This window comes from Dichotomopilus funicola (genome assembly GCF_033296635.1).
Source record: "Dichotomopilus funicola strain CBS 141.50 unplaced genomic scaffold C8A04scaffold_10, whole genome shotgun sequence".
In the NCBI taxonomy this organism is placed as follows: domain Eukaryota; kingdom Fungi; phylum Ascomycota; class Sordariomycetes; order Sordariales; family Chaetomiaceae; genus Dichotomopilus; species Dichotomopilus funicola.
Window position 1 is genome coordinate 59,775 of NW_026944031.1, and position 26,090 is coordinate 85,864.

The window sequence follows — 26,090 nt, forward strand, 5'->3', positions numbered from 1 at the left end:
TCCTGACCCGACTCGATTTGCTGGGATTTTCCCGATCTCTCGTGCGTGACGACATCGCGGCGATCGAAGGGGCTGACGTAGCGGACCTGCCAAGTAGTGTAAAGTACTTTACTTTAGGTATGGTCAAGGGGCTGCGGATGAAAGAGAAGGCACAGAAGAGCTCAAACTGTGAAATTCACATTGAAATCCTCAACCTTACCATTGTTGGACTTGGACACGATCATCTTACTATGTAGTGAGGATTGTTTGATAAGCATCGAAGACCGAGGAGTGTGCAGGTGCGACCCACACCCACCCAGCCATCAACCTGTCAGCAGACTATTTCCATTCCAACAATATCCAACCCACTTTACGCCTGACCGTTTTAATTTTCGCCAGGATTCCATCAATCCGAAATCTCCCACTGGTTCAGCCATGGATCCTAGAGCAGCTCGGCGGCCGTCTTGCGGTCTTCGGGCCGCCATGCCAACATCCCCCGCACAAACTTGAGAAACATGGCCTTATTCCTCCCTTTGAGGTAATGTTCGGCCTTCCCTAAACTGCTTCCTTTGAGAATCGGAACGTCGGCTATCCATTGACCTTGAAAGTTTGTCAGTCAAAGTTCGAACCAGTTCTCAGTACTTCGTACAGGCCGGTGGACCGTGGACCGGCCCCGAGACAACGAATACTTACCATCCTCCGAGAAAAACTCCTTGCTGCGAACCCCACGCTTAATTAAATCTGCTGGTGGCGGCCCCAGCAACCCAATAATCTCAGCGAGATGTGCGCGGGTCATATAGCCCCTGCCACTCGGGTCTTGACCGTAGAACAGATGGCGGCACTGGAATACGTCCCATGTCATGGCGCCGACATTCCAGATGTCGGCCGGGTAGCTCCATGGGGCCTGGAGCATGATCTCGGGGGACCGGTAGACGTCCGGTTGGGCGTTGTGGTTGCGCTTGATATCTCCGTCCACCACGCATCCAAAGTCGCTAAGAATGATTTTGCCCCATTCATTGGGGAGGCCAAGACGCCTAGATAGGTAGACCGGGGCACCGTTGACTACTTTGCGCGGTGAGGGGGCTTCCATTTCTTCCTTGACGAAGTTTGCGAGGATTTCCGGGTCGGCGATGGCGTGCAAGATATTGTCGGCCTTGATGTCTGCCGTTCCATGTTAGAGCTAAAGCGGTGGAAACGGGGTTTGATGACTTACCCGTATGACCAACTTGCACTGGGTATGCAAGTAGTCCAGAGCACGGAGGAGATGCTGGAGGCCGCCTTTGAGCAGGACGTCGGAAAAGCGCCCAGAGGGATTTCGCCGGAGCAGGTCCTTCCAGCTGTCCCACATAGGTTTCTGAACAAGACATTGATGCTCACCGCCGGACCGTTCAATGGGGAACGTATCGAGAGCAGTTCTCAGGTAGTGGTACCCCGTGCGAAGATCTTCAAAGTGACATAGTCGCGGTCCCTACCGTGTATGTTAGCGATATCCACGCTGCAACTGTCTTGTTCAAAAAGGGGTGAAAAACAGACTGAAGATTCCGGGCCAGCCAGACGGTCGAGGTTGAACCAAATCCCAACTTACCAACGACCTGGTACTTATGGGAGGTAAAAATATCCCCGATATTGACAGGGTAGAAATCGCCAGCCCTGAACTCGTCGAACATCTCTTCCTCCAGCCGCTGTGTGACGGGGATAACCTCGAAACCCGTGGTCGGAAATCGCAAAGGCGCTTGCGGCGCTCGGCGCAGGAGGCCTCCCGCCCAATTCATCAGTGAGGCCATAAAACTGTTCAATGGCGTTAGCTCACTAAGTCTGGCTGCGTTGTTGAGAATCTTCAGCTAGACTTGGGGAAATGTTGGCAGGGAAGCGTGAACGATAAAACCACACACGTCGGTGCTTCGCTGGCCAATCAGGTTTCCTTATTACAAATCCGACGCTGCCGCATCAAGAGACGGACACTACACGGCCCATTGAGACGTACTGGCTGCCCGGTTAGCAGTTGAGCACGCCGAAGCGGACGCAAAAGGCCGGGAAGAGCAAGAATTGGACGACCCTCCTGAGTTACAGAGGTCGTATTAGGTACTTACCAATCCTTGAGATACCGAGCAGTGCTCAATGCTCCGAAAGAGAGAATTGAAAGGGCAGTTACATCACAATTGGTATTCGGGGTGTAGGTTTGTAGGTAAATTCCGCCAACATACATACGAAGAGACACTCGACTCCGGTATTACACCACTCAACTATAAGACACCGGCTCGGGAAGGTGGACCCGAAACCCGGGTCTGGTTGGAAGTAACCCCCTCGAAAAGAAATCCCGGGCGACTGAGCAGATCGACAATGCAATCCCCGCCCCACGGAATGCCTCAACTAGACGGTCGAAGTCCTCCCTCGGCGGTACTTCACGGACCTCAAGCGTAACAGACTTGAGCTCCGGAAAACGGGCACGATGCTGTTGGGCTATGGCCAGCATATCCCGAGCCACGATCGGCCAGTAGAAGATACAACCGATACGAAGACGTACTAGTGAGGGTGGGAACTTTGGCAGAAACTCGTCCGTCGTCACCGCCTCATAGGTACGATCGCTCTCCGCATCTTCGAGCTCCTCATCCACCGGCCCATATAATAAGAGCTGCTCCAGTTCTAGTGTCTCAAGGACAGAGAAATCCTTCAGTGAAAACCCAGCCTGAAACCCCTCGAGCTGATGCCAATCAGGGTCAAAAGAGTCGTCAGAATTTTCATCCTGGCGGCCTATAATCCATGGATAGATGTCCTCCAACTCCAAGTTGGCCGTGAGCGGAAAAGCCGAATAACACAATCTCTTCAGTGTCCCCTTTACAGTCCCCAGGTGCATTTCCAGATCAAGCACAGGCCGTCCAAAGTCCAGGCCGCCATGAAACAATTCCAAATCCTCAAATACCGTGGTATTATGGATGATCGCCTCAACCTCCTCAGGCCCAATGTTATCGCTACTGATCGAGAGCTTCTTCAGTCGGGGCAACTCCACATCCCACGGCATTGCCTTCAGCCTACCGCGGCCGACCACCCAGTCGGACGAGATGTCGAGCCTATCGCCGCCACAGTCCGCCGCAACCAGACTCTCGAAGTTCCTCGCACACCGTAGAAATGCCTGGACCTCCTGTATATGATAGGAGTTCCCATGCGACTCAGACGGCCACCCCGTCCGCCACCCGACCAGTACAAGGTGCCGGAGGCCCTCCAACGGATAGGTCCAGGCGCTCCACGTCCCGGGGTCTGGCAACCGGTATGCAAACTTACGGTATAATAGTACGTATGTAACCCCCGGTGCAAGCGCTATCGCAAGCTCTTGCAGTTGGTCGACTGTACTGGCCCGGTGACTCTCCCACCAGGACCCGAGTTCTGCCCTGGTATTCTGGCGAATGTGCTCCTCTTCCTGGAGCGCCGCGGACGCCAACTCTTCCGCCCGTGGGCTCGGTTCGGGGGTCATGTGGTCCGGCGTCCAGAGAACCAAGCTCCGGACGGACACGGTCAGGTCATGGCGACAGGAGAGGGCACAGACAAAACGGCAGAGGCGGTAGCGAGTATCGACGTAGCTACGGTCGAGCGAGTGAAAGAAGTGGAAGAGAATCGGCTGGGCGACGGCTCGTAGTTGTCTAGAGGACGCGCTGAGGCTGGCGAGTGCGGTTTGATCTTGAACCACCGCAGTGACCGCTTCTTCGTGGGGGACTTCGCCGATGCGGAGAAGGCGGCAGTGGATGCAGAGGTTCCGACTGATTTTGATCAGAATCTCGTTGGGGAGGGTGAGGAAGGTGGGAGTGGCGGTGGTGGTGTTGGGTTTCTCGAGACCGAGGCTTGACATTGCGTGTTGCATAGTGGGCGACAGAGCTAATTGATCGTCGTAGGCTGTGTACCAAACAGCGAAGTGTAGACAGCGGCCAAGTTGATGGCCTTGTTGGTAATTCGCAGATGTTAGTTATGTTGAGAAGGAAGCAAGAAGGCACAGAATATGTTCAAGGGTGACCCAATGAGAACTAAGTATTTGGTTGCGTGTCACGAGCCCGCCGTAGTCATACCAAACGGCGCGTTGGACGCTTAAACCACCTCTTGTGATCTAGAGATAAATCAGGGGGAGGGTAGGGAGGTTCCTCGGCAGCCACCTAACCAATGGTCAATTTGTCTCCATGCATACCTCACAGTGCGCGGCAGTGTTCGCTTCTCGGCGACCAAAACAGAGGACCTCGGTTACTACCTGCCCTCAGTTGGCGGGTGACGGACGGAGGACGAGGTTGCAAGTTTGATAATTATTGCAACAGAGAGCGGCCGCACGTTCCTACATGCCGAGGAAAGGTCGAGATGAGGCGGTACTCCGTTCTCAGAAGAAAGTGTTGCGCCTGGAGCCGCCCACCCCCCGGCCAATCACCACAGTATGAGCACTGACTGGTAGGTTTCCCACCTAGCAGCATCGACGGCTCCGTTGCCTGCGGAGCCTCAGGGGAAAGAAGCTGGGCCGCCAAGGCCGCCAACCCGAGTGTGGTTCCTGGGAAGTTTTGTGCGGCCGCCGGGCAAGCTGTACGGCTACACTTGCCTTTCCCAATCGATCGCCTTGACATCACTTCTGCTGCATTACACTTCTGTCGGGCATTCGACCATAACATGTGACCAATTGGGCAGGCCCATACGGCACCCGGCCAATCTCCTTCGGAAGACAGGATGCATCGCGTACCTGCAGAGCCTCCCCGTCGCCCTCCAGCGTCGGGGCCGACTTACACGGCTGTAAACACCGGTATTCTTGGCGCCAAGACCTAGGCTACTTATGCGAGTGGGCAATTACCCGCGGCTCCGCCGCGCCAGGGCGTGAGGTGGGTCGTGCAACCTTAAACCAACTGCATCACCTTTAAATAGCCTTCCGTGAAGATCAAGAGGTGCAATTCGTCTTGTTCCTTCCTCACTGTTATCGCAAATTATAGCCGCTCACAAGAGTCCAGGATATCCACATGGACGAGTTGGGCCACTCTCAATTGGCCCGCTGTTGTTAGTGTGTGTGATGACTGCCCACAGAGAACAAGTACGGACCTGTCTGTCTCCCAACGGTAAGGCTGCGAGATGTGGTGGCCGACGTCGAGGTTGGCTGGCAGCGGCAAGATGCAGTCATGACCGACGCTTCTGACATCCGCACTGCACTGCTCCACGCCCGCAAGATGCTCCTTGAGGACCCGACCTGTGACACCACGTCGATTCTTGCCAAATCAGGCGACACAGCCGTCGGGCTTTACGTGAGTTCCGGGATACGCAAGTCGTCCGCGGCACCCCTCATTGAGCGTTTCGCCGAGGCTGCTTTCAGGAAAGGTAGCCCCCGTCGCCAGAGGAGTGCTCAGATTTATGGCACAGAGGGCGGTCGGCTGCGCACACCTTCGGCGTCACTTACGACACAATCGGCTCCGTCGACGCACTACGGGACGCCATTGCCCAATGGACCAACGCTAAGTGCCTGGCGGACACCGGCACTTCTGAGGTGTGGCAGGATGCAAAGCTTAAGATCATCCCAGCTATCACCATGGCTATGGGCGCAGACGCTGTGTTATACGCCAGCGCCACCAACCGCGGTAACTCAACTACCCTGGCCGCCCGCAAACGCAGCTAGGACAGAATCGCGAGACCGAATATGCACCCCGACACGTCGCCCAACCCGGCAAGCCACCTGTACCGTCTCGGCGGCCGTGACGTCGGCGCCGCGCTCGAGGCACGCACGAACTGCAAGGTTGCGCGCGTCGGGTCCGGGGGCGGCTGCTGGTCCATGGCCTAGTAGAAGTGCAACCCTAAGATCTCGGTCAATGGCTTTTACAACTACAACGGCGGCAGCGGCAAGATCCGCAAGTCCATGAGGCCTGGAGACTATGTCTGCTGTTCGTTGGGCACTATGCCGAACATGGACCCTAAGCAGAAGAAGACCTGGGGCTTCACCGAGTGCAAGGAGATAAATTAGGACATGATCATCTGCGTCAGCGACGGTGACCCGCCCATGCCCGCGGCCGTCGATAACGCGATTTGTGGTCCCCAGAAACCCGGCACCGTCCGTCCTTCCGACAAGAACATCAACCTGGCCGCCCTCAACCCATGCCCGCTCAACGCGTGCTGCAATACCTGGGGTCAGTGTGGGACGACCAAGGAATTCTGTGTCGACACCACAGTCTATGGGGCTCCCGGCACAGCCGCGAAGAGTACGTACGGTTGCATTTCCAACTGTGGCATAGACATTGTCAACAACGACAAAGCCCCGGCCAAGTTTGAGCGCATCACGTACTTTGAGGCCTGGAACGACAGCCGCCCATGCTGTGAGTGATTATGCTTTACTTGAATATGTCCTCCCCTTTTAAATCAACTTCCCCAAGTTCAGCCCAGTCACTGACAATGGTGCGCCTCACCGTTCTTCGCAGTAAACATGGATGTCGACGAGGTTACCGACCTGAACACCATCATTCACTTCGAATTTGGCTGGATCAACGAGGACTTCACCATCAGCGTCCAGGACGCTGAGGAGCAGTTTGAGAAGTTCGTCAAGGCAAACACCAAGCTCAAAGAGGTCATTTCTTACGGAGGCTGGGCCTGTTCCAATGAACATCCCGCCAGCCACATCATTCGCCGCGCTGTCCAGCTGGAGAATCGCCTCACCTTTGCGGCCAACGTCGTTGATTTCGTGAAGAAGCACAATCTGGATGGTGTTGACTTCGACTGGGAATATCCCGGTGTCGATGACATCGGGGGCTCGGATCCGTGGGCTGCCGAGGATGGTGAAAACTACCTGGAGTTTCTGAAGCTGGTGAAGCAAGGTCTTATGTCTGGTGCCACGGCCTCGTTCACCGCGCCGGCGTCGTACTGGCACCTCCGCCACTTCCCGATTGGTGATATCGCCAAGGTCGTGGGCTACGTTGTATACATGACATACAATCTGCATGGCCATGGGATGTCAGTAACAAGTATGCGGCGCGAGTAGATTCCTCATCCCTTTAGCTGATATTTTGTGACTCCTGCCCAATCCGCTCTGAGCTAATAATTATGTTGAACGAACACAGGAAGGATTGCGAACTAGGCAATTCTTGCGCTCGCACATCAACAAGACCCAGACGGAGAATGCGCTGTCAATGATGACCAAGGCGGGCGTGCCCTCGTACAAGGTCTTTGTCGGCATCAGCAGCTACGGCCGTAGCTTCAAGATGGCGAAGCCCGAATGCTACGACGGGTAGTGCCTGTGCCTGGGGGGAAGAAACCAGTCTCCTGCCACACTGGGCTACTGCACCAACACGTATAGATACAGCCTTTAGGCCGAGATTAACCAGATGAACGCCATCAGGGCTCTGCAGGTCATGCTTACCGAGGCCATGAGTGGCTACGATGAGGCCGCGTCCGGCTACGACGACGTCTTCGACTTTTACCGCGACTTCATGCACGACACGTTGAGCGAGCGTCTCCGCGGCATGATTTTGGACGACACGCAACCTCTTGCCGGCTTCTTCAATTGCTACTACACCGAGGGTGAAATCGGCAACCGCGAGGACGCCAGCAAGTACGACTGCAAAGATCCGCCCAATGGATATATGCAGTCATACACCTTCAGGGAGATCCGCGACCGCGACGGCCTCAACAAGACACTCTCTAAGGAGGGCATCGATATGGAACGGGTCCAGTTCGACAAGTATACGTGGCAGTTTCACTGCTAGCTAAACTCTGGCGGCACGGGCATGTGCTACGACTACAACAAGGTGCACTGGGGCTTCCCCATCGGCAAATCGGACTTTAAGATGCCGAACCCCAAGGCCGTCATGGACGAGGCGCGCAAGACATTTGACACCATCTGGGACGAGTACGACGACATGTACATGATGCTCGGTCTTGACATGTTTGAGGGCAGTCTGGCTGATACCGTCGAAGTCCTCGCCATGCCCGTGTTCCTCCTCAGGACGCCGTCGCGTCGATGAAAGAGGTCAAGAGAATCGGCCAAGACGAGAAACTGCGAAGAACCAAGGAACTCGTCCTCCAGATCGTCGAGGGCATACTGTTCCTGATCCCCTTTGTCGACGCCGCCCTTGGGAGCCTCGGCCGTATTGGCGTTGGGATGGCGCGCATTCTGATTGCCGTCGAGGGGATCGGTAACGGCGGTCCTACCATCTACCCTGTCGTTGGAGATGCCGAGATGCTGCCTGTTGCCATTCTTACCATGGTTCTTGGCGGCATCGGCGCCGGCGGCCTCAGCGGTGCTCTTCGTTACCGTGAGCTCTCCATCACTAAGGGGAAGTTGACCTCGGAGCACAGGACGAGTCTTAGGCCCTCGTTTCGAAAGCACAACCCCAAGATCGAGACACTTTTGGACAAGATTTGTCCGAGGCGCTGAAGGAATGGAGGGGAAGTGAGCATGGTAAATCTTTTTGTGTGATGAGTTGACATCAAGATGTGCGAACATCTGAAAAGATCTTTTTTGTACAGTACATGTTTCTTTTCTGCGGTGCTGTGCACCTCTTTCTTGGGTATTGGGGTGCCCATGTAACAACACCTTCCTGTATTTAGGTAGACACGATTTCAATGGCTCCTCACGGCAGCCAGTCCGTCCTAATAACAGGCTGTCAGCCAGTATTTACACACACATGAGAACAACACTTCGTGCACACATTCCGCCATCCGCACGCCATGCCCCAGCAAATGTCACCACACCTCGCGACAGCCCCATGTAACACGGTGATATATCCCCATCTACTCGCCGGTAACCAGTCATAACATTGTGTACTACAATCCCACCGATAATTACTTACCTCTTCCTTAAAACCTCGCTAGCGAAAACCGAAGTGCGTACCGTACCCAGTAGTACTCTACAGTACATGCGTCGTTCCTTGCTCCTTATGTTGTGTCGAAGTGTCACCGTCCTCTTTCCCCGCGATCTCGTGAAGCCCGGCCCGTTCCGGCCTGCATGGCTAGGTAGGTACTGTACATCTGTTCATAGCTAGACCCTGCCTGGTGTTTGGAATACGTATCAGCCGAGTTGAGGACAGCTCAAATCTGGACACTGGTTTCCCTCCGCATTAAAACACGACTGATGAGAGATTAACCTTGTCAAGGCCTTCACGATTGCTACCATGGCAATCCGGGCCCCATAGTCATACCGTTCACTAGGAAAACCTCAATGCCTGGGCATAATGGGATAGTTACATCTTCCATTTTGTGTTGCGGTCTCATACAGAAGCGAGTGACACTATGCGGTAAAACATCTTACTTTCTAGCGAGCAATGACGACAAACAGCGACAACGATAGCATAATTAATCTTAGGGGCGGATAGGGAGATAAGGAAGATGTTTAACAACTCTGTCGACGACCATTGATAGGTACCTAAGCAAGTAATGATAATGATGTCCGCTTGCCGGAACGCGTTCTTAACTCGAGTAACGCAAAAAGTAAGCGCAGTCCCCGAATAACAGGCCATTGTTTTTGGGCCAACCGCTGCCTTAAAAACCCGTTTTGGTCAATCCCATATCAATGCTGCAGCAGGTTGAATAATGCCCGAGGTTTCCATGCTCCAGTGCTCCATGCTCCATGCTCCAAAATGCTGCAATGCTGCCGTCCATCCACCCTCAAGGAAAAGTCAACCAGAGCGGGAAAAAAAGACCAAAAAAAGAAAACGATTGAAAAACAAGCCCCCCTCAATGCCCAAAGAATGCACCTATGCACCATGCACCAAAATGCACCAATGCAGCGCTGTCCACATGCATTCCGTTGTAGGCCCCAGTCCTGAAATGCGCTAGGGGACAAAATATGTTGAAAACCGGGAGAAAAAAAAAAGCATCAAGTGAGGCAATAGTAACGCATTCCGCTTGGGCAGCACCCGGTGGCCTCCTTCTCCTCCCTAATTGATCATGCCCTCCATGCTTGATCAGGCCGACCAAACCTCTCAAATCGAAAACCCGACTACATATCGTACCGGGCGTGGGGGCTAAAAGTCGATTTAACCCCTCTCTCTCCCGCCCAAAATAAAACCCCTTTTTCTTTCGTACCGCCATTAGCGTGGTTCACTTGACTTCGGCGTTTTCTCGCTGTGCTCTTTTTCTTTTTGCGTGCTGAATGAAATGCGCTGTCCTGGTGCGGAATGCGGGGGCGGGGGGTTTCCTTCCCAACGAAGGCCGCTCAGGGTCCAATGCAAATCCCAAGCCCAATCCCCATCTTCCCCCACCCATCCCGCATGCATATTTAAATGCAGCAAGATAGGCAAGAGAGGGGAAAAAAAATCCGATCTTTGCTGCAGTGAACCGCACTCGGACGGGAACCACGTCACCCATCACGGATGTATCGAAAAGTAGTAGGTCCGTCGGCTGATCGGGCGGGTCGGGTCGGTTTGTCGAGTTTAATGAATTTCGCTTGCCCATCTTGGATTTTCTAGCCGCAGAATGAGGAGCCCCACGCGGTGTATCCTCCATCCCCCATCATCCCGCACGGGGGGTCAGTCGGGTTGGGTTGGGTCGTGCTGATTGTGCAAGCCGAAAACAGAGACCGCGGGCTGAGTCTGTTTTACTGGATTGACCGGATCGCTCGGGCGGTGCTGTGCATCCCGTCATCATGTCCTCTTCCGCATTTCCCGGATGCGCGAAGGCAGGCCGAAAAAAAAAAATCGAACCGTTCCGTGAGTCAAACGCTACCAGCCGACCAGCCGGGGCGGAATCCCGAATTCGATCCGAGTCAAAACAAACGCTATCGCTGGAAGAGAAAAGGCCGGTGAATGGCTTGGCTTCGTTCCAGGGTTCTCCACGTCCTTCCCGATTTGGACGCCGCAGCGCGTGTTGTCGTGTGCGCCAAGCGCCAAGCGCCAAGCCCAAAGGCCGGCGGATTTGTTGGCGTATGACGAGGGTCCGTTGGCATGCCTGGTGGTGGGAGTTGCTGGCTTCTCATTTGTAGCAAAAAAGGGACTCGCGATAAACACCCGCTGCATCCGAATACTCCGCGCAAAAGGTTCGGGGGAAAGGGTTTCGCAAAGGGATCGCCGTCGGGATCCGCAAAGGGTAATAAAAATCCAGGGCAGGCGTCGCCGTCGTAAAATGAAGTTGTAGGACGCTGTGTGTTACTCCGCGGCCGAAACAGCCACCCACCGCGCCGGTACACCATCTGCCCCAATCTCGTACGGTACCGCACTGGTCTTCCTCGGTGGCAGCGCCCAACGTGCCCGTCCAGGCCGCTGGTCGTCGAGCTTGCCGTTCTTGCGCATGGCCATCTCCATGACGGCGATGCGGATAAAATCCGGGTTCTCCCGCATCTCGCGCTGGCGGGGCCCCGGCAGGGGGTGTTCGGCCGCAGGCTTCGGTTGTTCGGGTTGGGATGATATTTGGGATGATGCTGTCGACGAGGAGGATGGGCCGATGGAAGGGTATGGGGGACGGCCGGGGGTAGACGTGCCACTGCGCGCGCGCTGGATTTTGTAGGTCTGCATTTGGATGGAGGCGGTAAAGGTCCGTAGGGCGGGTGAGGCTACGATCGGAGCCGGCGGCTTCTCGAGTCGGGCCGTCGTCGTCGGGTTTAGGTACCGTCGCAACGCAGCGGTAGGTTCTTCCTCAAGCGGCGGCGGTCTACGCTCGTCGGTGTAAGGAACTTGCGGGTCTATAGTCAAGATCGAACGGGTGAGAAAATCCTCCGGGGGGATCGAGGAGAAATTTAGGTTAGAAAAGGAGCGTGCGGCTTGCCGCAATGCCCGCAGTGATGCGGTTAGATTCGATTTGAACGCCGACCGCAGCGGGCTGAAGGGCAGCCGTGACGTCTTTGTGGCAACATCCTCCTCCTTGTCCCCAAACACGCCAAAGTTGAGCTCGTCCTCCTCGCTTTCAGGCGACGATAGCGGGTGGTTCTCGGCTTCGCCGGGTGGAGATAATACTGGTTCCAAGGACCGGCGCATCGGTTGAAGCGTCCGTTTCCGATGCGGTGTCTGTGGGGATTCGAGGGAGGCGAGCGTATTCTCTGTCGTGAAGGAGTTGCTGAGCGAGGGCATGGACTCTAGGGAAATGGTCCGCGTCGAGACGACCGACTCTGGAATGCTGTCGCAGATGGAGGCCTCGTCATCGGCCTCGAGGTCCTCGGGGGACATGAGCAGGATGTCGAGCGGGCTCCTGCTTAGTTTCAAACTGAAGTCCTTTTCGGACTCCTGCGTCTGCTCAATAAAGGACTCGACAGTCATTCGCTTTCCGTTCTTGCTCTGCCGGCGACTACGCGATGCCTTGGGCGGTGGGATGCTTGTGACGGCGAGCAGGGCGGCCACCGAGGGCCGGATAGCATCGCGCGAGTGCGCATCCTTAGAACGCGGGTGCGAGTGACTCTTACGGCCGCCATGGTGAGTGGTGCGGTGCGGCTTTTGTGCATGACCGGTCCCTCGAGATTTCGGGCGTGGCGGAATTTGAACGGGGTTCGAAGGGGTTGTTGGTCGTGCAGGTGTCATCTCAGGTTCTGAGGGATTCGGGGCTAGGTCCCTCGGCCGTTGTAATACTACTGCTGACATGGCGGCGGAGCTTGTGGTACTACTCGGGGTGGTAGTCGAGGTGGTGGTCGTCGTGGAGGTGGTAGGAGTGTTGAGATGATAGGCGAAGAAATCGTCTTCATGTCTTTTTAAGAATGTCGAAGGGGAAGGCGGACGCACAGGCGATGAAATTGTCGGAGAATGCGAGAGAGGAAGGCCGGACACCGGGCGACGTGGCTGGACCTGTGAGGAACCCTGGGTGCGTCGGGAGGAAACGAGATAGGATCGAGCCGACATCATCTTGTCCACAGACGCGAACCAAGCACAAGGGTAGCGTGCAGATCGGCCGGGCGCGCACGCAACTGCAGTGCAGAGCGGGTCATTCCCACCCGGAATGGCCGGGGTCTCTTTTTTGCCCACCCCTCGAACCTTCTCAGGGACCCTTCTGTGTCTTCGATCGGGAACGCGGCAAAGCGAGCCAGAGTGCGCCAGGCCCAGCAGGGCAGCCAGTCACACTGTTCAGGTGGGAGTTGGGTCGCAGTAACGTGCCGGTAACGCCTCGCGTGGCCCCAGGGCCGTTTTCGTGTACGTAAAACCTTCCAAGTTCGCAGCAACGGGCCCACCTCGGCAAGCCATGAGCAAATGGACCCTGAGAAAACGCCTGCAGCGAGCGGAAGCTTGTCTTCCACGTCGCGAGATGGATGGGATGTGCGCAACCTGTCCCAAAGTTTGAGGATGCCGTGCGATACGTTTTGAATCGAGGTAACGGCGCGATTTTTTGTGGTGGTTGTGTATTTGTCGGGGAGGAAGTCGAAATCGTGACCTCGAATGCGGATCTCGATGTGGGAACAGATTCCCAGATCTTGGTTTCTCCGAGGCCGTGGTTCACGGTTCAGCCACGCAGCACTGTCTCGTCACTGTGCGGTAGAGCGCGCCGGGCGTAACGCAGGCAGGTGGAGCCGTTGGGGGATTGCTGTGGTGGGTGACCGCCTGAAATCCCCACTGTTGTTGAGTTGACGCTTGACAGGCCAGCCCGCAGGTCGTCGATGAGAGGACGAGAGTTTGATGAACATCGAATCCGGGGAAGGAAAAGGAAAGAACAAGAGAAGAAGAGAGAGAACCCGAGTATTATCTATCTAGCACATCGCCCTATTCAAGGCACGCGCGCAGGCAAACTAGGGCCTAAGGAAGAGTGGGCTCATGATAAGGATTGACGGTGTGCCCCGAGCAGCAGAACAAAACGGGCTGCCAACCACATGTCATCGTGCATCGGCCCCAAAGGGTGTGCCAAGGTGGTCACCACGGCCATGCCCGTTCTTGTCGTTTTCGACATTTTGGTTTTGTGAAGGGGAGCCTTTCGTACATTTGAAACTACAGCCTTACGACCGTCCTCCCAAGCCTCGATCTCTATGTTCAAGAAAATTCATCGTGTTCCTCGAGTGAAAGGCCAACCATCCGATCGGGGTACTTCGCCGACACAGGCAGATAAGCAGCGGGAAGACAGGCTCACAGGACAACAGATAATCAGGGGCGACCGCATTCGCCCGGCCGAGACTGGCTGTTGTCCGACCGTGCAATCCGGGCGTCCGGGGCGCGCCCGCACACGGCCCTGGCGACAGTGGTGACCAGATTAAGAAGGAAGATTGCGGGGAAGCAAGAGAAGGTTGGGGGTAACGTTAATTCACTTTCCAAATGAACCTACACAACCTACACTACATTCGTACTGTGTTATCAAAAAGAGTAACCAAGCTCGAGCCAAGCAAGGCCGAAAGTGATTAGCGTCGACGTCAACGAACCCCATTGGGCTTCCATTGGCCAAGGCCCGCTCACGGGACCAGAGGCTGTGTGGTGTGGGCGCTGATGACTCGCCCAAGTCGTTATATGTGTAAACCCACCATTCTTCCGCCCTTGGCAAAGGTAGGGAGATCCCGAATGAACCGGAAATATGTTGGGAAGAGAAAGCGCCGAATCCGAACCCAATTGACAAGGTGCCGAGTCTTGTCGTTGGGTTCAATGGGTTGGGCTGCAAAAATGGGCAAACGGGAACGGCAGGCGGGAATCGCGGGATGGGGAATCGCGGGTAATGATACAACCGCCAAAGTTCCACAGAGGAAATGTTCTGTCCATGTTCCATTGCATTTCGTTGAAGGAAATCTCCTCACGGCCTGCTCGGCGCGCGGGGGTCCACGGCGCTCAAGGCATCCTGGGAAATCGAGAGATGCCATCGTTATCGTGAGAAGGAAGAATCGGTGGTTGCGAGTTAGTTATCTGATCTTGGGCTCATGAAGTTCCTCCTCCGTCTTGCCGCGGTTCTAACCCGGTGTTCTCTCAACACCCGACTCAAGTGACTCAAGATACCTAACCAAGATAAACACCCGGCAATATTCGTATCCTTAGATGAATCGGAAACCCACGTCCCACCGTTTGTCAAAAACCGCGCAAGATCAAACCCAAACCCAAGCCAACCCCGCCGCTTCCCGCCCACCCTATTCGTAGAATCGTATGTGGACGGAGTAATACGAAGTAGACAAAAGCCCACAAGTGAACAAGTGAAAGAAGGCTAAAGAAAAAATAACCGACTGTCGAAATCCCCTCTTGGCGCCCCGTCCGATTGACGGGAAGCCCTCTCCACCTTCCCGAGATTGGCAGGCGTAACTGGGTCGTCAACGGCAGGGGAGGACCCTGAAACAACAACGTCTGCAAAACCTTCGAGAAATTTTCTCTCATTGGTTCCTTCCGCATTTGGGCGTATGAAACTGGTGAGGGCTTTTGGGCATTTCTACCTTCTGTCCTTTTTTTTCTTGGTCCTGTGAGGATTGGGTTTCCCCCCTTTTCGTCTTTTACACTCGGAGTGATCATGTTGCCAGCTGGCTCGCCCGTTCGTGCGTGGTCGAGCTGAGTACGGACTCCCAACCCTTTCCCACAGACGCACAAAAAACACAACACCAAGACACACACACATGCAAAATGAGAAAAGGTGAAGCAAAAACACTCTTCCACAGACCATATCCGGAATGATGGACTTGCCCAGTACACAGTACGTATAGGGGACCTCCGGGGCCGGCCGGAAACCTTGAAATTGTGGTCGGGGTAAATGGGTCTATCCCCCCCTTTTCGCAAACAGTTAAGTGACTTGTCTACATTGTATGTCCGTTGCTACATTATCCACCGCATCCTACGTTATCAAAGAGTACGCATAACAACCAATGATCGCCTGAGCCTGATCCCGAGCCGGCGGCGGGTTGGGTGTTTCATCGTCCAGTGATCTCACGGATTTGCTTCGGCTCCGTGGGGATTCCAAATCTTTGTCTTTGTACAGCTGGATTTCCGTCGGCCAGAACCAAGCGTAAGGCGGTAGAAACCAAGAACGTTCACAGCATTACAGGGCCAAGGAGTGAAGCCTAACTTCGCAGTATTGTCTTGTTTGAGGGATATGAGACCCAAAGTAAACCCTAACCCTGGAGTTTATACGAACTACCACGATCAAGATGTTCTCAAGGAATCAGTCATCGTACAATTTACATATGTATCGCAGCTTTATCGAATATTGCGCCACCAAGCTATATACAACCCCTTTTTCGTGAACATAAAACAAAACAGGTCTCCAGAAATGACAGACTCGGGTATTCCGTGAAGTTGCGCCGGCCGTTAAACACACCAAGAAAAAAAGGGGGTTAGAAAGTAAACACCATCTCTTAAAATCAACAAAAGAAAGGCCCAAAAAAGCATACCTAAAACGGCCTCCCACTCCCCTCCCACCCCCTAACGGTCGGAGTCCTCCCACTCCGCGGCGTAACGACCCCAAACCGCCGGTCCAAATACCGCGACACCCTGTCATCACTCCCATATACATCCTCCTCTCCTTCTTTCTCACCCTCCCCTCCTCCCCTCCTGGCAGTATTTCTGTAATACCCGGACACGTCGTCACCATCATCATCCCCATCCGAGTCCATCATCCCTTGCTCGGGGTAGATACTCGCGCTGTAATACCGTTCGGCTAGCAGTGCGGGGCGGGATTGTTGTGACTGTGATCCGGATCTTGACCGGGTGCGAGGTTGAGATTGGGATTGGGATTGGGAGGGAGTGCGTGAGGGTCGGACAGCGTCCCCGCCGTCGGTACTTGGCCGAGGGGGAAGTGGCGTGATCATGGTTGCGCCGACGGTGATGGTTTCCATGGATGGTCTGGAACGGACCATCGGTGCCATTGGGGTTGTTGTTGTAGTTGTTGTTGCTGTGGCTCCTCGTGGTGGTGACCGCGGTGTGCGTGGTGTTCGTGGCGTCCGGGGGGGCTGGAAGGTCCCGCGCGGTGTTCGTGGCGGTGGTGGTGTGCGTGGGGATGTTCGCGGTGGTTGTGAAGGTGGTGTACGGGGGATATTGGCGCGGGCCGCTGTTGTGGCAGCGGTAATGTGCTGTATTGATGGGGGCGGGGGAAGTCCCGCTAGGATCGGTGTCGATGGCACCGGCGGTGATGGTGATTTTCCACCACCAGTGTACCGCCCTGTGCCGGCCACGGCAATGTCTTTCACGATGCCATCAATCTCGCGCTGGATATCACTCACACGCATGATGCCGTTGCTAGTCATGGTCTGTTCCTCGCTTGACCGTGGTGAACTCCGCAGTTCAGCCAGCCCGGCACGGTCGCCGCCGTTCGTTGTGGAACGGATACGCACGATCGTGGGTTTGATCTTGCTGCCACGCAGCGGGCTCCGGTTCCCGCCCCGTCCCATGTGAAAACGGCCGCTTCTCCCTTTCCGTCCGCCCCGGCTGCCGCCCCGACCAAATTTACTTGCACCGACACCGCTATTGACGATGGACATCGCTTCACGGTCCCAGCCGATGGACTTCTGGCCCATCTCCGGGTCACGAGTGGTGGTGGTGTTATTTCGGTTAGTAGCCATGACGCTACGAGCGAACCAACCGCCGCGTTCGCGTGAACGGAAGATGGGACGGAGAGCTGGCGCCGAGGCGGTGATGAGCGCGAGGTTTGTTTCGACGGCTGAGATGACGAACCCAACGTTGTTGGAGGAGTTGGGAAATATGGGAATGCTGAAGAGCCCCTGAACTAGCAGGATCATGCGGACAATCGATGTAATAGTCACCCTGTGAGACGTCAGGATGGGCGTGGAGGGTTGATAGGATGTTCACATACAAGAGACCAAGGGCAAATATAACCAACAGCGCGATCTTGGTGCGCTTCGGTATCCGGAGCCCCCAAAAGATCCACACCGGTAACCCCATGATCAAGATATCCGTCAGGATGTTGAACGCCGCGGTGAGCAGATATAACACCCGACGATCAACACAATGGCCACCCGGAATGGTAAGGTCCCAGTTGAACGCAACTGGCGTGCATTGCAGAATGATAGCAAAGAACACACCGACCATCTGGGAGATGTTGACGACATTGAGCCATAGCAAGAACCGCCGGACCCAGTCCTTCTGACCGAAGATCCGAGAGAGGAAAATCAAGACCGACGACTTGACCAAGGCGAGGATGGGGTTGTACAGAATCTGGACGGCGTAAGACCATATCAGACCCTCCGTTGGGTCATGGGGTGGAATCTTTTCCGCTGGGATGCCGATGAAGTTGGTCTTGATAACTAGTGCGATTGTCAGCCATCCATCTCGACACATGGGAAATTCGATGCGATGGGCTGGAGGTAACTCACAAAAAAAGCTAATGACAGTCTCCGCCACCGACATGAACATGGCGACACATACAAGCCAGTCATCCGCGGCGAACTGCCTCGCCACTAACCGGCCGGCCACGCGAATGCAGACGATGACGAGTGCTAGCGCGGGAAAGAAGAAGTTGACAAAAAACGCAAAGACCTGGCCGGGAGGCGGGGGCGTCCCCATAGCCGTTGAGGGTGAAGACGAAGAGGCGTACATGACGCAATGCAGCGAGGGTGTTATTTATCTCATCACAATATAAGGCACCGTAGTGTATGTGGTGTTTGTGGTATGTCTAAGCAGTCATCTGGGGGAACCGCAAAGGCGTAACAAAGATTGCAAACGAAGGGCATTCGATAAAATGAGAGATAGAGGGCAATACCATGAGCAGCACGGCATATTCAAGAAGATATAACAAATAATCGGCTCAGAAGATCCCTTGAGACATAAGACAGCATATTCCCGGGTGGCAAGTAGGAGGGAGAGACCATGGTGATAAGTTCCCGGTAACGTCGTCACAAGTCCTGCGCTTACCTCTTTACCTGCTTCATGTGGTTTCTGTCATGCGATGGCGTCCAACGCGTTTGGTTGGAGAGGCAAGACTTTGATCCCGTCGGGATAGACGCTGCATAGTCGATCTGTAAGGCCGTCTCGTCTCGTCTTCCTCCCTTGGCTCGGCGCGAGTCACATCCAGAAGGGAGAGAGGGAAGGCGGGAGCCTACCGGGTAAATCCGTCTTGTGTGTCAAGTCGTCTCCCGGAGCAGACCTCGGGAGGGCGGCAGGTGAGTCGGGTGACGGCCGGATGTCTACCGGCATTGTGCGGCGAACGCCATCAGCTACAGCCGTGAGTTTCGGGTCCCATGACAATAGGACGGGACACTGCTGTTTGGATATACCTTTGCCACACGGCCTGGCGAGGCAGGTGGGAATTACAAATGAGCTGGAGAGAAGCTGCCTGCTTTCGAAAGGGACCATCTCGGGGCATTTGTCGAGTGTTTTAGTGGTAGTCGTGACGGTTAGCGCGATAGCAGCTATTTAGTATTTACCTCTGTGTGTGTGCGATCATGTATTCGCGTCAACATCTGCGCTCTATGAAAGACATTCATGTGGAACTGTCACACGTCCAACGCGGGTAAAGTGCAGTGTGGTCTGGACATTTCCTTTTGCGAGTAGATCCTGTAGGCCACTACTGTGGTCGAATAAGTTCGGCTCGCGAGTATCTCAGTGGCGTGTGAGTATTTGCGCGAAGAAGATGGCGTAATGTTCTAGCAAACTTCCAGATCATCAACAGGGAAACGTCAACATCGGATGATACTGCGAGAAGGTCATCGTGGCGTTCGACGATCAAACAAGCCACGAGTTGTCCCATTCGGCCGTACCGGTCCGGACAAATGCTACGCCGCATGCATTGAAGACAATCGCTGCTAGTGATGATCCATACGGAAAGAAAAAGTCTGGGGAACGGGAGCAAGGGTTTGGATTTAGTCAGTTGAGATACGGAATAAAACATGGTAGCATGGACGGCCGAGTTAGTTTGCGAAGGCCCGCCTTGTCTGAGATGTTGGCAAGGTAAAGCATGTTACTAGCCGAAATTCTCAACTCGCACAAGATGAGGTCTGTGATGCAGCGCAACAGTCCGAACCAGTCAACCAGCGTTTAAAAACTGGGTGAGACAGTGAGAGAGATGCCTCGAACCGGTAAGAACTATTATGCTCGGGAGGGACGGGTAGCAACGTGTTTGGGCGGCAGTTGTTGAGCAAGAACGACTCCTGGGAACATCCCGCCTGTCTTGATTGTACCTGACCTTGAACCAAAGGCCAGCGCTGTGGTGCCGCACAGACGACGCGGCATTGAGACCCCTGTGACAGGGAGGTTACTCTGATATTCTGCGAGGTCCATATTGGATTCAGTGCCACCTCAAGATGATATAGAAGAAACTGAGCAGTCCTAGGCGCGATGGGGATTGTTGTGGTTCCCATCAACTGCTAGCTATGACAAGAATGTAGTTGGCATGGACTAGTTCTCCCCATCCTTCTGCGAGACCAATTAGCACGCGAAAAGAGTTAGGCAAAGTCTTACTGTTTACACTGTTTTCATGACCCTGTAATCCGAGCCCAATTCAACCAAAGGGGGTACGACGGAAAACTCGGTGTAGACAAACATTAGTGTTTGAAGTGATAAAAACACAGAGATTAGGTAGTCTTCTTTCAACGACGACTTCGTCGCCCAGGAAAACCGGATCTCTCTTTCCCCAGACCAGCTACGTCCGTGCGGTTGGATTGATGCCGCGCGCAGGTGCAACCCAAGAAAGCGTCGCTCTGGGCGACACCCGGCACATCTGTGTCAAACATTTAGCCAGCCCCCATCATCCCAGCTTTTAAAAGTCAGTGGTACAGGACAACTGCTCATCCCAGGCCTTCGGGCGCAACAAGCCTTGTCTATCTGAACTTGCCTTGGGTGCGCAACAATGCAGGGATGGCGTCGCTAGGTACATAAAGAAAAGATACCGGGATGTGGCATCTCCGAACCGTCCATATCCATCTGGAAGACTGCCGTGAAAGCCGTTTCGTTCAGGATCGATCTTTGCGCAAGGGGATTTAACTAGTGTAATCCTCGCTGCGATCTGAATTGGCCGGGTCGGCGTTGCGAGGAAGCGCTGAACGCCAAGCGCAGCCGAAAGCGACAACTTTGGCCGTCCGCAGCCGGGTGCCCAGACAACCTTTGACAACCTCTCGGGTTGTTGCTCTGATGCCGGACGTTGCCCGGGCCAGCCTCTCGGTCGGCGGCCGAGCGAATGACCAGTCAAAAGCGAGAGGTGGGATCCTGTCTTCCTCCTTTGGAAGGTTGGCGTCGCATTGCAGAGTGGGCCGAATGGCTGAGCGCGCCGAGCAGGGCTGACGAGCATGGAGGGGAAATTCGAATGTCTTACACTTGATTCTGTCGTCATCCCCACGTTGTGCGCACATGACAGACAGCGGACGGTGAAATCAAGGAGATACAAGAACAAAGGAGGATGGATTGCTGCTTGGAAATGGTGTTTGTAATTTTTTACGGCCTATAAAGAGCAAGGAATCTGACAACGACTCGAAAAGCGCAAGCTGCAAGGGATGAAACAGCAGCAGCATGCGGGGTTGCGCGCTGCTGCGATCGCAAGCAGCCAGGCGCGGGGTGGGGCTGGTTTAAGTGGAGCCCCACCTTTTCTCGATCCAGCGCAGGAACAAGCGGCCGTTGCCCGGGCGACGGGAAGTAGGCGCCGGCCAGGATTTGGTGCAACTTCCACGGTCGCTCCTGGAGACACAAAGTCAACAGCGATCCCGCAATTCCAACAATTTCACTAGGATTTCGACACACTCCCTCTCGCTCATTTTCCCTGCTCAAAACTATCGTGACCGCTGCCGTCGCTGCGTCAGTCCCCTCGCTGCATTTTTGGTCGCGTATCGTCCATTTTCCAACACTGCGCCGTTTTGTCCGACTCCTCGGCAATGCGCTGACCCCCGTCGTTTCGCCCGTGCGGAAAAAAGAGGGATTCTGAAAAACACAACAACTTTTTAGCTGCAGACCTTCGCTGCACGTCATTGGGGTCCCATGATACACCCCACTACGACCAATCCCTTCCTCGACTGACAACTCATCACACATTCAACCCGACTCAACACACCGCAGTTTGAGGTTCAACAGTGGATCCCCCCACGCGCCCCTGACTTGCACCGCCGCAAAGACCAATTCAGAACGTTACGGAAGGATAGACATTGTTCCACGCACGCGATCGACGGACCGTGCCGCCGCCGCCGCGACACCATGGATACAAGCTACCTCGCGCAGCAGGTCAATACAATAATTGGCCAGCTGCACGGCCTGTTCGACGAGATTGGAGTGCCGAACCACGACCGCGACGCCCGCGAAGAGGAGGTAAGGGGGAAGAAAGGGGTACTTCACTATCGCCAAGGCGAAATGTATCACTAACAATTGCTTGCGCTGCAGCTTTTCGCGGCACTATCCGATGCACTCAATAACCAAGTCCGCCAGGTGACGGCGGAGAAGAAAGGAATGGTCGAGGAGGCGCAAAAGATGATCACGACTATCAAGCAGATGGAGGCTTCGCTCGACGATGGACGACCGCGCCGTAGTAACGACGCCGATCTCAAGGTCACCTACCCGCTTACGAGGTGTCTCCAAGTGCTCAAGGAGAAGCACATTCAAGTCAGCCGCCTCCACCGGGAGCGATTTGAACAGGTTAAGAGTACGCATTCCACGTTTGTTACGAATCGCAAGGGATAGACAACATGGATGGCTAACCGGCTGCTGTAGAACTGGTGCAAGCTCTCGAGTCTTATTCTCTCCACCTCGAGCCAACGTTCGTCGAGCTGGACCTGCCGCCAACGGGACCAAATGAGTCTATTCCGCCCAGTTTCGATCTATCACCGGCGTATGTGGATAAACTGGATGCCGAGTTTACGCGCGTGTATGAGGAGTACACCCGCCGCGTGGCAACAGTCAAGACACTCGCCGAGAACATTATTCAGCTCTGGGCCGAACTCGGCACGCCCCAGGCGCAGACCGACGGCGCGATTGTCAAGTATTATCGCGACGCTCCTGAACAGCTTGGCCTTCACGAGGAGGATCTCAGCCGTCTGCGGACCAAGAGAGATAAATTGGTAGATGAGAAGAAGGGACGCGAAAAGCGCCTACGAGACCTGAAAGCCGCCGTCGAGACCCTTTGGGACAAGTTGGGAATTGAAGAAGCCGAGCGCAAGGGCTTCCTCAATGCCAACCGTGGCTGCGGCATCCGCCAGATCAACGAGTTCGAGGACGAGTTGACAAAACTCAACGAACTCAAGCGACAGAACCTGCACTTGTTTGTCGAGGATGCGCGTTTCAAACTACAGGAACTCTGGGATGCGCTGTATCTCTCGGAGGATGAGATGCTTGAATTCACGCCGGCTTTCTCAGACGTGTACAGCGACGCCCTCCTTGAGGCTCACGAGCGCGAGATTTCCCGCCTGGAGCTACTGAAGGAACAGCGCGCCCCTACTCTTGCTCTTCTCGACAGACACAAGTCTCTTGTCAGCGAGCGCAATGAGCTGGCTGCTTCAAGCCAGGATGCCTCGCGACTGATGATGCGCGGCCAAAAGGGCGAGAGACGCGACCCCGGCAAGCTGCTCCGCGAGGAGAAGATGAGGAAGCGCATCGCTAAGGAGCTTCCCAAGGTGGCGGCTGAGTTGCGGAAGGCGTTAGAAACCTGGGAGGACGAGTACGGCCGCCCTTTTCTGGTTCAGGGAGAGCGCTATCTTGACACTCTCGAGACGGAGGACTCTAAACCGGGGCCCGGTCCTCGGTCCAGGACACCCGGTCCGACTCCCACCCCGTCGAACAATAACCCTGGCCTAAGCCGCGCCAAGAGTGTGGGTGGCAGCATTAGGGGGCCACCGAGGAGCTCTGCGAAGACACCGACGGGTACGAACCCGAACAAGGCAGCTGCAACACAACCATCACAGGGAGGTACGCTCAGAGGGTTCCCAGCTAGCGGCAAAGGTAGCCCGACTCGCCCCCCTGCGCGGATGCCCCTTTCCAATCTCAAGCATGGGGGCAATTCCCCTGAGCGCCCTCAGTCGAGAGCTGCAGAGAGCACAACCCGTCAAGTAAACCCGGTATTAAGAGCACCCCCACCGAAGATGCGAGAGCTCCTACCAGCACCCGAGCTTGAGACACCAACAAACAACTATCGGTCGGCCGGTCTCAGCTCGAGCGTTATCCGGAATGTCGAGCCTGAGGACGTCTACGAAGAACGCTACTCGTATCAAGAACCCAGCCGACCCGCGTCACGGGACTACTTTGCGTCACGGTCCATGCAACAAGCATCCTATCCTCAAGCACCACCCGCCGTACGGCAGATTTCACACGCCTCGTCCAGCAGCTCTAGTAACGGGACGGTAATCACCGGCTCAGAAAACTGGGAGACGTATGACGACGTCTCGGAGCCTGAGGAGGACCTCTCCGAAGACTACTTTGCCAAACTACGCGCTGCTCGGAGTACCAACGGGCTCAACGGAAACAACATCGTGCGGCCGCAAAGTCAACTCAAACACCATCGCGGTATGCCGCCTGCAAACGCGAAGCCGATGTTGATGGAACACGAAGGAAACCGGATCGTGTCGGGGAGCGAGTGGACGGACGAGGACGGATACTAATTAATCCTCAGCTACACACTCCTCTCTCCCCAGACTAGGTTTTCTTCACCAACCAATCCACTTAGGAGAGAGGGGTTGTGCTTTTCTGAATGATGGCTTGATGAGTTTACGGCGCCAACTTAACGACGAACATGTCTTGCTCTAATCCTGATCTTTATCCAGGAAGCAGCAGTAGTCATATTGCGTTGATCTAGCCTTGCGCGATTCCTTTATGTTTGCTTGGGCGAGGGTCGTCTCCAGCATTGGTTTAACGGTGCATTGGTAGGCTGGGACCAGGGACAAAGGGGGAGTTCTTGGGAGGATCGAGGCGAAGTGAGGCATTGGCTTTGCTACGCTCTTCATTACATCAGTGTGGACCTCAATATTCTCCACCATGGTACCTCATCGCTTCGCATGGGGACCATGGGGGACCATCTCCCTCCTATGTTCTGTGGCGTACCACGCAATTTTACTCTGACGCTGTTTCTTTTCTACGGTTTTTTTTTCTTTTCTTTCCTAATCGCGGATTGTTTTCTTACCCTCTTTCCCGTTTCGTTTTCCTGTACGGCCAACCGGCTGGCTGGCTGGCGCGGGCGATCAAAAAATAGCCAGTGCTCCCTTCGGGAGGGGCTTTTCTTTGCTGCTCTTTTTTATGTGTCGACTCTGCTACGTTTGAGGTGGATGGTGAGATTTCTTCCCGTACAACCCGCATGTATCTTCTTGTGTATCTAGTTTGGGGGAGTGGGTGTTGCCCGTGGGTAGTTGAGAGGGCATGAGGCGGGAGTGAGAGGGGAGATGTGGGGAGATGGAACTGAGTGGAGGAGGCGAGGGGCATGTGCAATGGTTTTGGCGTTTTATACCGGGTTGATTTGAGTTTATATGAGTTCGCTTGTTGACTGATTTATTAGCCCGTTCTCGTGATGTTTGTTTGTAAGCCATGGTATGAGTGGACCTGACCGTTTCTGTGAGCGTGATCTGGTGAATAAGTCTAGTAAATGTTCGGTGGAACGATGAAAATTGAGAACGCTACAAAAAGCTATGGCACATGTCTCTCCACATACATGCCAGAACTAAACTTAGGTGCATTCCATGGTCCAATCTCCCTTTGACAGACTACATACTATCGTTTCCTAACGATTCGGTTCATCAAGTTGAAGTTACCTACCTATCTAACCCACATGCCTCAACGTTGGACCAGGATGAAGCCCGGGCAGCCCATTGAACTCTTAATTTACACCCGTAATTCGAGATTGCTCCAGAGATGACGATATCATTTTGCTTCCTTTCTCGTTTCCCCTTTACCAAATTCTACCTAGGGTTCGACACCCGACTGTTTTGTACGAGAGCTGGAACACATGTTACACAATCATGTTGAAGTCGGGTAGAAAGTTACCGGAAAGTTTCACCCTCAAGTTCTCGTGCCCACGTAACTGGAGATCCAGGCTAAGTCGTTCAATTGTCGCGGTTGTGACAGTCCGTTTTATATGCGCAACTCCTGGTTTGATTGGAAGGTTCGAACCACGGTCCCCGGTCCCTGTATTAAGGATATTACATAGCGGTCAGTTAAGCTCACTCCCGTAACATCAGTCTTAACACTGACAGTCACTAAGAACTGCTGGGCAATAGATCGGACCCACGAGGGAAAATGTCACGCCTAGGTACGTTGCTCCCGTTCCTTAAATCTACCGTCCTCTTGAGTTAACACGTCGTAGAAGGCATTCCGCTTTCCATCGTCAACACCACAGTAGCTAACCTCTCTGTCTCAGGAGCTCTGTTACCGAGAGAGGAGTCCAATTAGAGAAGTACCCCTCCATAG

The 26,090-nt window shown here is 54.6% G+C and overlaps 9 protein-coding genes across 9 annotated transcripts; 5 read left to right on the plus strand and 4 right to left on the minus strand.

The window, feature by feature from the left end:
- Positions 1-421: 421 nt before the first annotated feature.
- On the minus strand, positions 422-1,763 carry C8A04DRAFT_10065 (kinase domain-containing protein; the record flags this gene model as incomplete). Its single annotated transcript, XM_062776455.1, has 4 exons — positions 422-579; positions 673-1,140; positions 1,189-1,447; positions 1,482-1,763. 4 exons carry the CDS (start codon positions 1,761-1,763, stop codon positions 422-424), a joined length of 1,167 nt encoding a protein of 388 aa, XP_062639496.1.
- Positions 1,764-2,222: 459 nt separating this feature from the next.
- Positions 2,223-3,820, minus strand: C8A04DRAFT_35124 (uncharacterized protein; the record flags this gene model as incomplete). Its single annotated transcript, XM_062783051.1, has 2 exons — positions 2,223-2,282; positions 2,504-3,820. 2 exons carry the CDS (start codon positions 3,818-3,820, stop codon positions 2,223-2,225), a joined length of 1,377 nt encoding a protein of 458 aa, XP_062639497.1.
- Positions 3,821-5,111: 1,291 nt separating this feature from the next.
- On the plus strand, positions 5,112-5,602 carry C8A04DRAFT_25937 (uncharacterized protein; the record flags this gene model as incomplete). The annotated part of the gene is made up of 2 exons (XM_062779750.1): positions 5,112-5,234; positions 5,312-5,602. 2 exons carry the CDS (start codon positions 5,112-5,114, stop codon positions 5,600-5,602), a joined length of 414 nt encoding a protein of 137 aa, XP_062639498.1.
- A 21-nt stretch (positions 5,603-5,623) lies between these two features.
- C8A04DRAFT_25938 (uncharacterized protein) lies at positions 5,624-5,944 on the plus strand (the record flags this gene model as incomplete). The annotated part of the gene is made up of 2 exons (XM_062779751.1): positions 5,624-5,701; positions 5,768-5,944. 2 exons carry the CDS (start codon positions 5,624-5,626, stop codon positions 5,942-5,944), a joined length of 255 nt encoding a protein of 84 aa, XP_062639499.1.
- A 36-nt stretch (positions 5,945-5,980) lies between these two features.
- C8A04DRAFT_25939 (glycoside hydrolase superfamily) lies at positions 5,981-7,676 on the plus strand (the record flags this gene model as incomplete). The annotated part of the gene is made up of 4 exons (XM_062779752.1): positions 5,981-6,293; positions 6,396-6,889; positions 7,032-7,198; positions 7,310-7,676. 4 exons carry the CDS (start codon positions 5,981-5,983, stop codon positions 7,674-7,676), a joined length of 1,341 nt encoding a protein of 446 aa, XP_062639500.1.
- Positions 7,677-7,697: 21 nt separating this feature from the next.
- C8A04DRAFT_25940 (uncharacterized protein) lies at positions 7,698-8,347 on the plus strand (the record flags this gene model as incomplete). Its single annotated transcript, XM_062779753.1, has 2 exons — positions 7,698-7,831; positions 7,888-8,347. The coding sequence occupies 2 exons, from the start codon at positions 7,698-7,700 to the stop codon at positions 8,345-8,347; spliced, it is 594 nt and encodes a 197-aa protein (XP_062639501.1).
- A 2,707-nt stretch (positions 8,348-11,054) lies between these two features.
- On the minus strand, positions 11,055-12,476 carry C8A04DRAFT_9976 (uncharacterized protein; the record flags this gene model as incomplete). Its single annotated transcript, XM_062785703.1, has 1 exon — positions 11,055-12,476. The coding sequence occupies one exon, from the start codon at positions 12,474-12,476 to the stop codon at positions 11,055-11,057; it is 1,422 nt and encodes a 473-aa protein (XP_062639502.1).
- A 3,689-nt stretch (positions 12,477-16,165) lies between these two features.
- C8A04DRAFT_9984 (uncharacterized protein) lies at positions 16,166-18,293 on the minus strand (the record flags this gene model as incomplete). Its single annotated transcript, XM_062785708.1, has 5 exons — positions 16,166-16,274; positions 16,353-16,821; positions 16,918-17,534; positions 17,584-18,034; positions 18,104-18,293. 5 exons carry the CDS (start codon positions 18,291-18,293, stop codon positions 16,166-16,168), a joined length of 1,836 nt encoding a protein of 611 aa, XP_062639503.1.
- A 3,612-nt stretch (positions 18,294-21,905) lies between these two features.
- C8A04DRAFT_25943 (microtubule associated protein-domain-containing protein) lies at positions 21,906-24,295 on the plus strand (the record flags this gene model as incomplete). The annotated part of the gene is made up of 3 exons (XM_062779754.1): positions 21,906-22,016; positions 22,089-22,347; positions 22,416-24,295. 3 exons carry the CDS (start codon positions 21,906-21,908, stop codon positions 24,293-24,295), a joined length of 2,250 nt encoding a protein of 749 aa, XP_062639504.1.
- Positions 24,296-26,090: the final 1,795 nt, after the last annotated feature.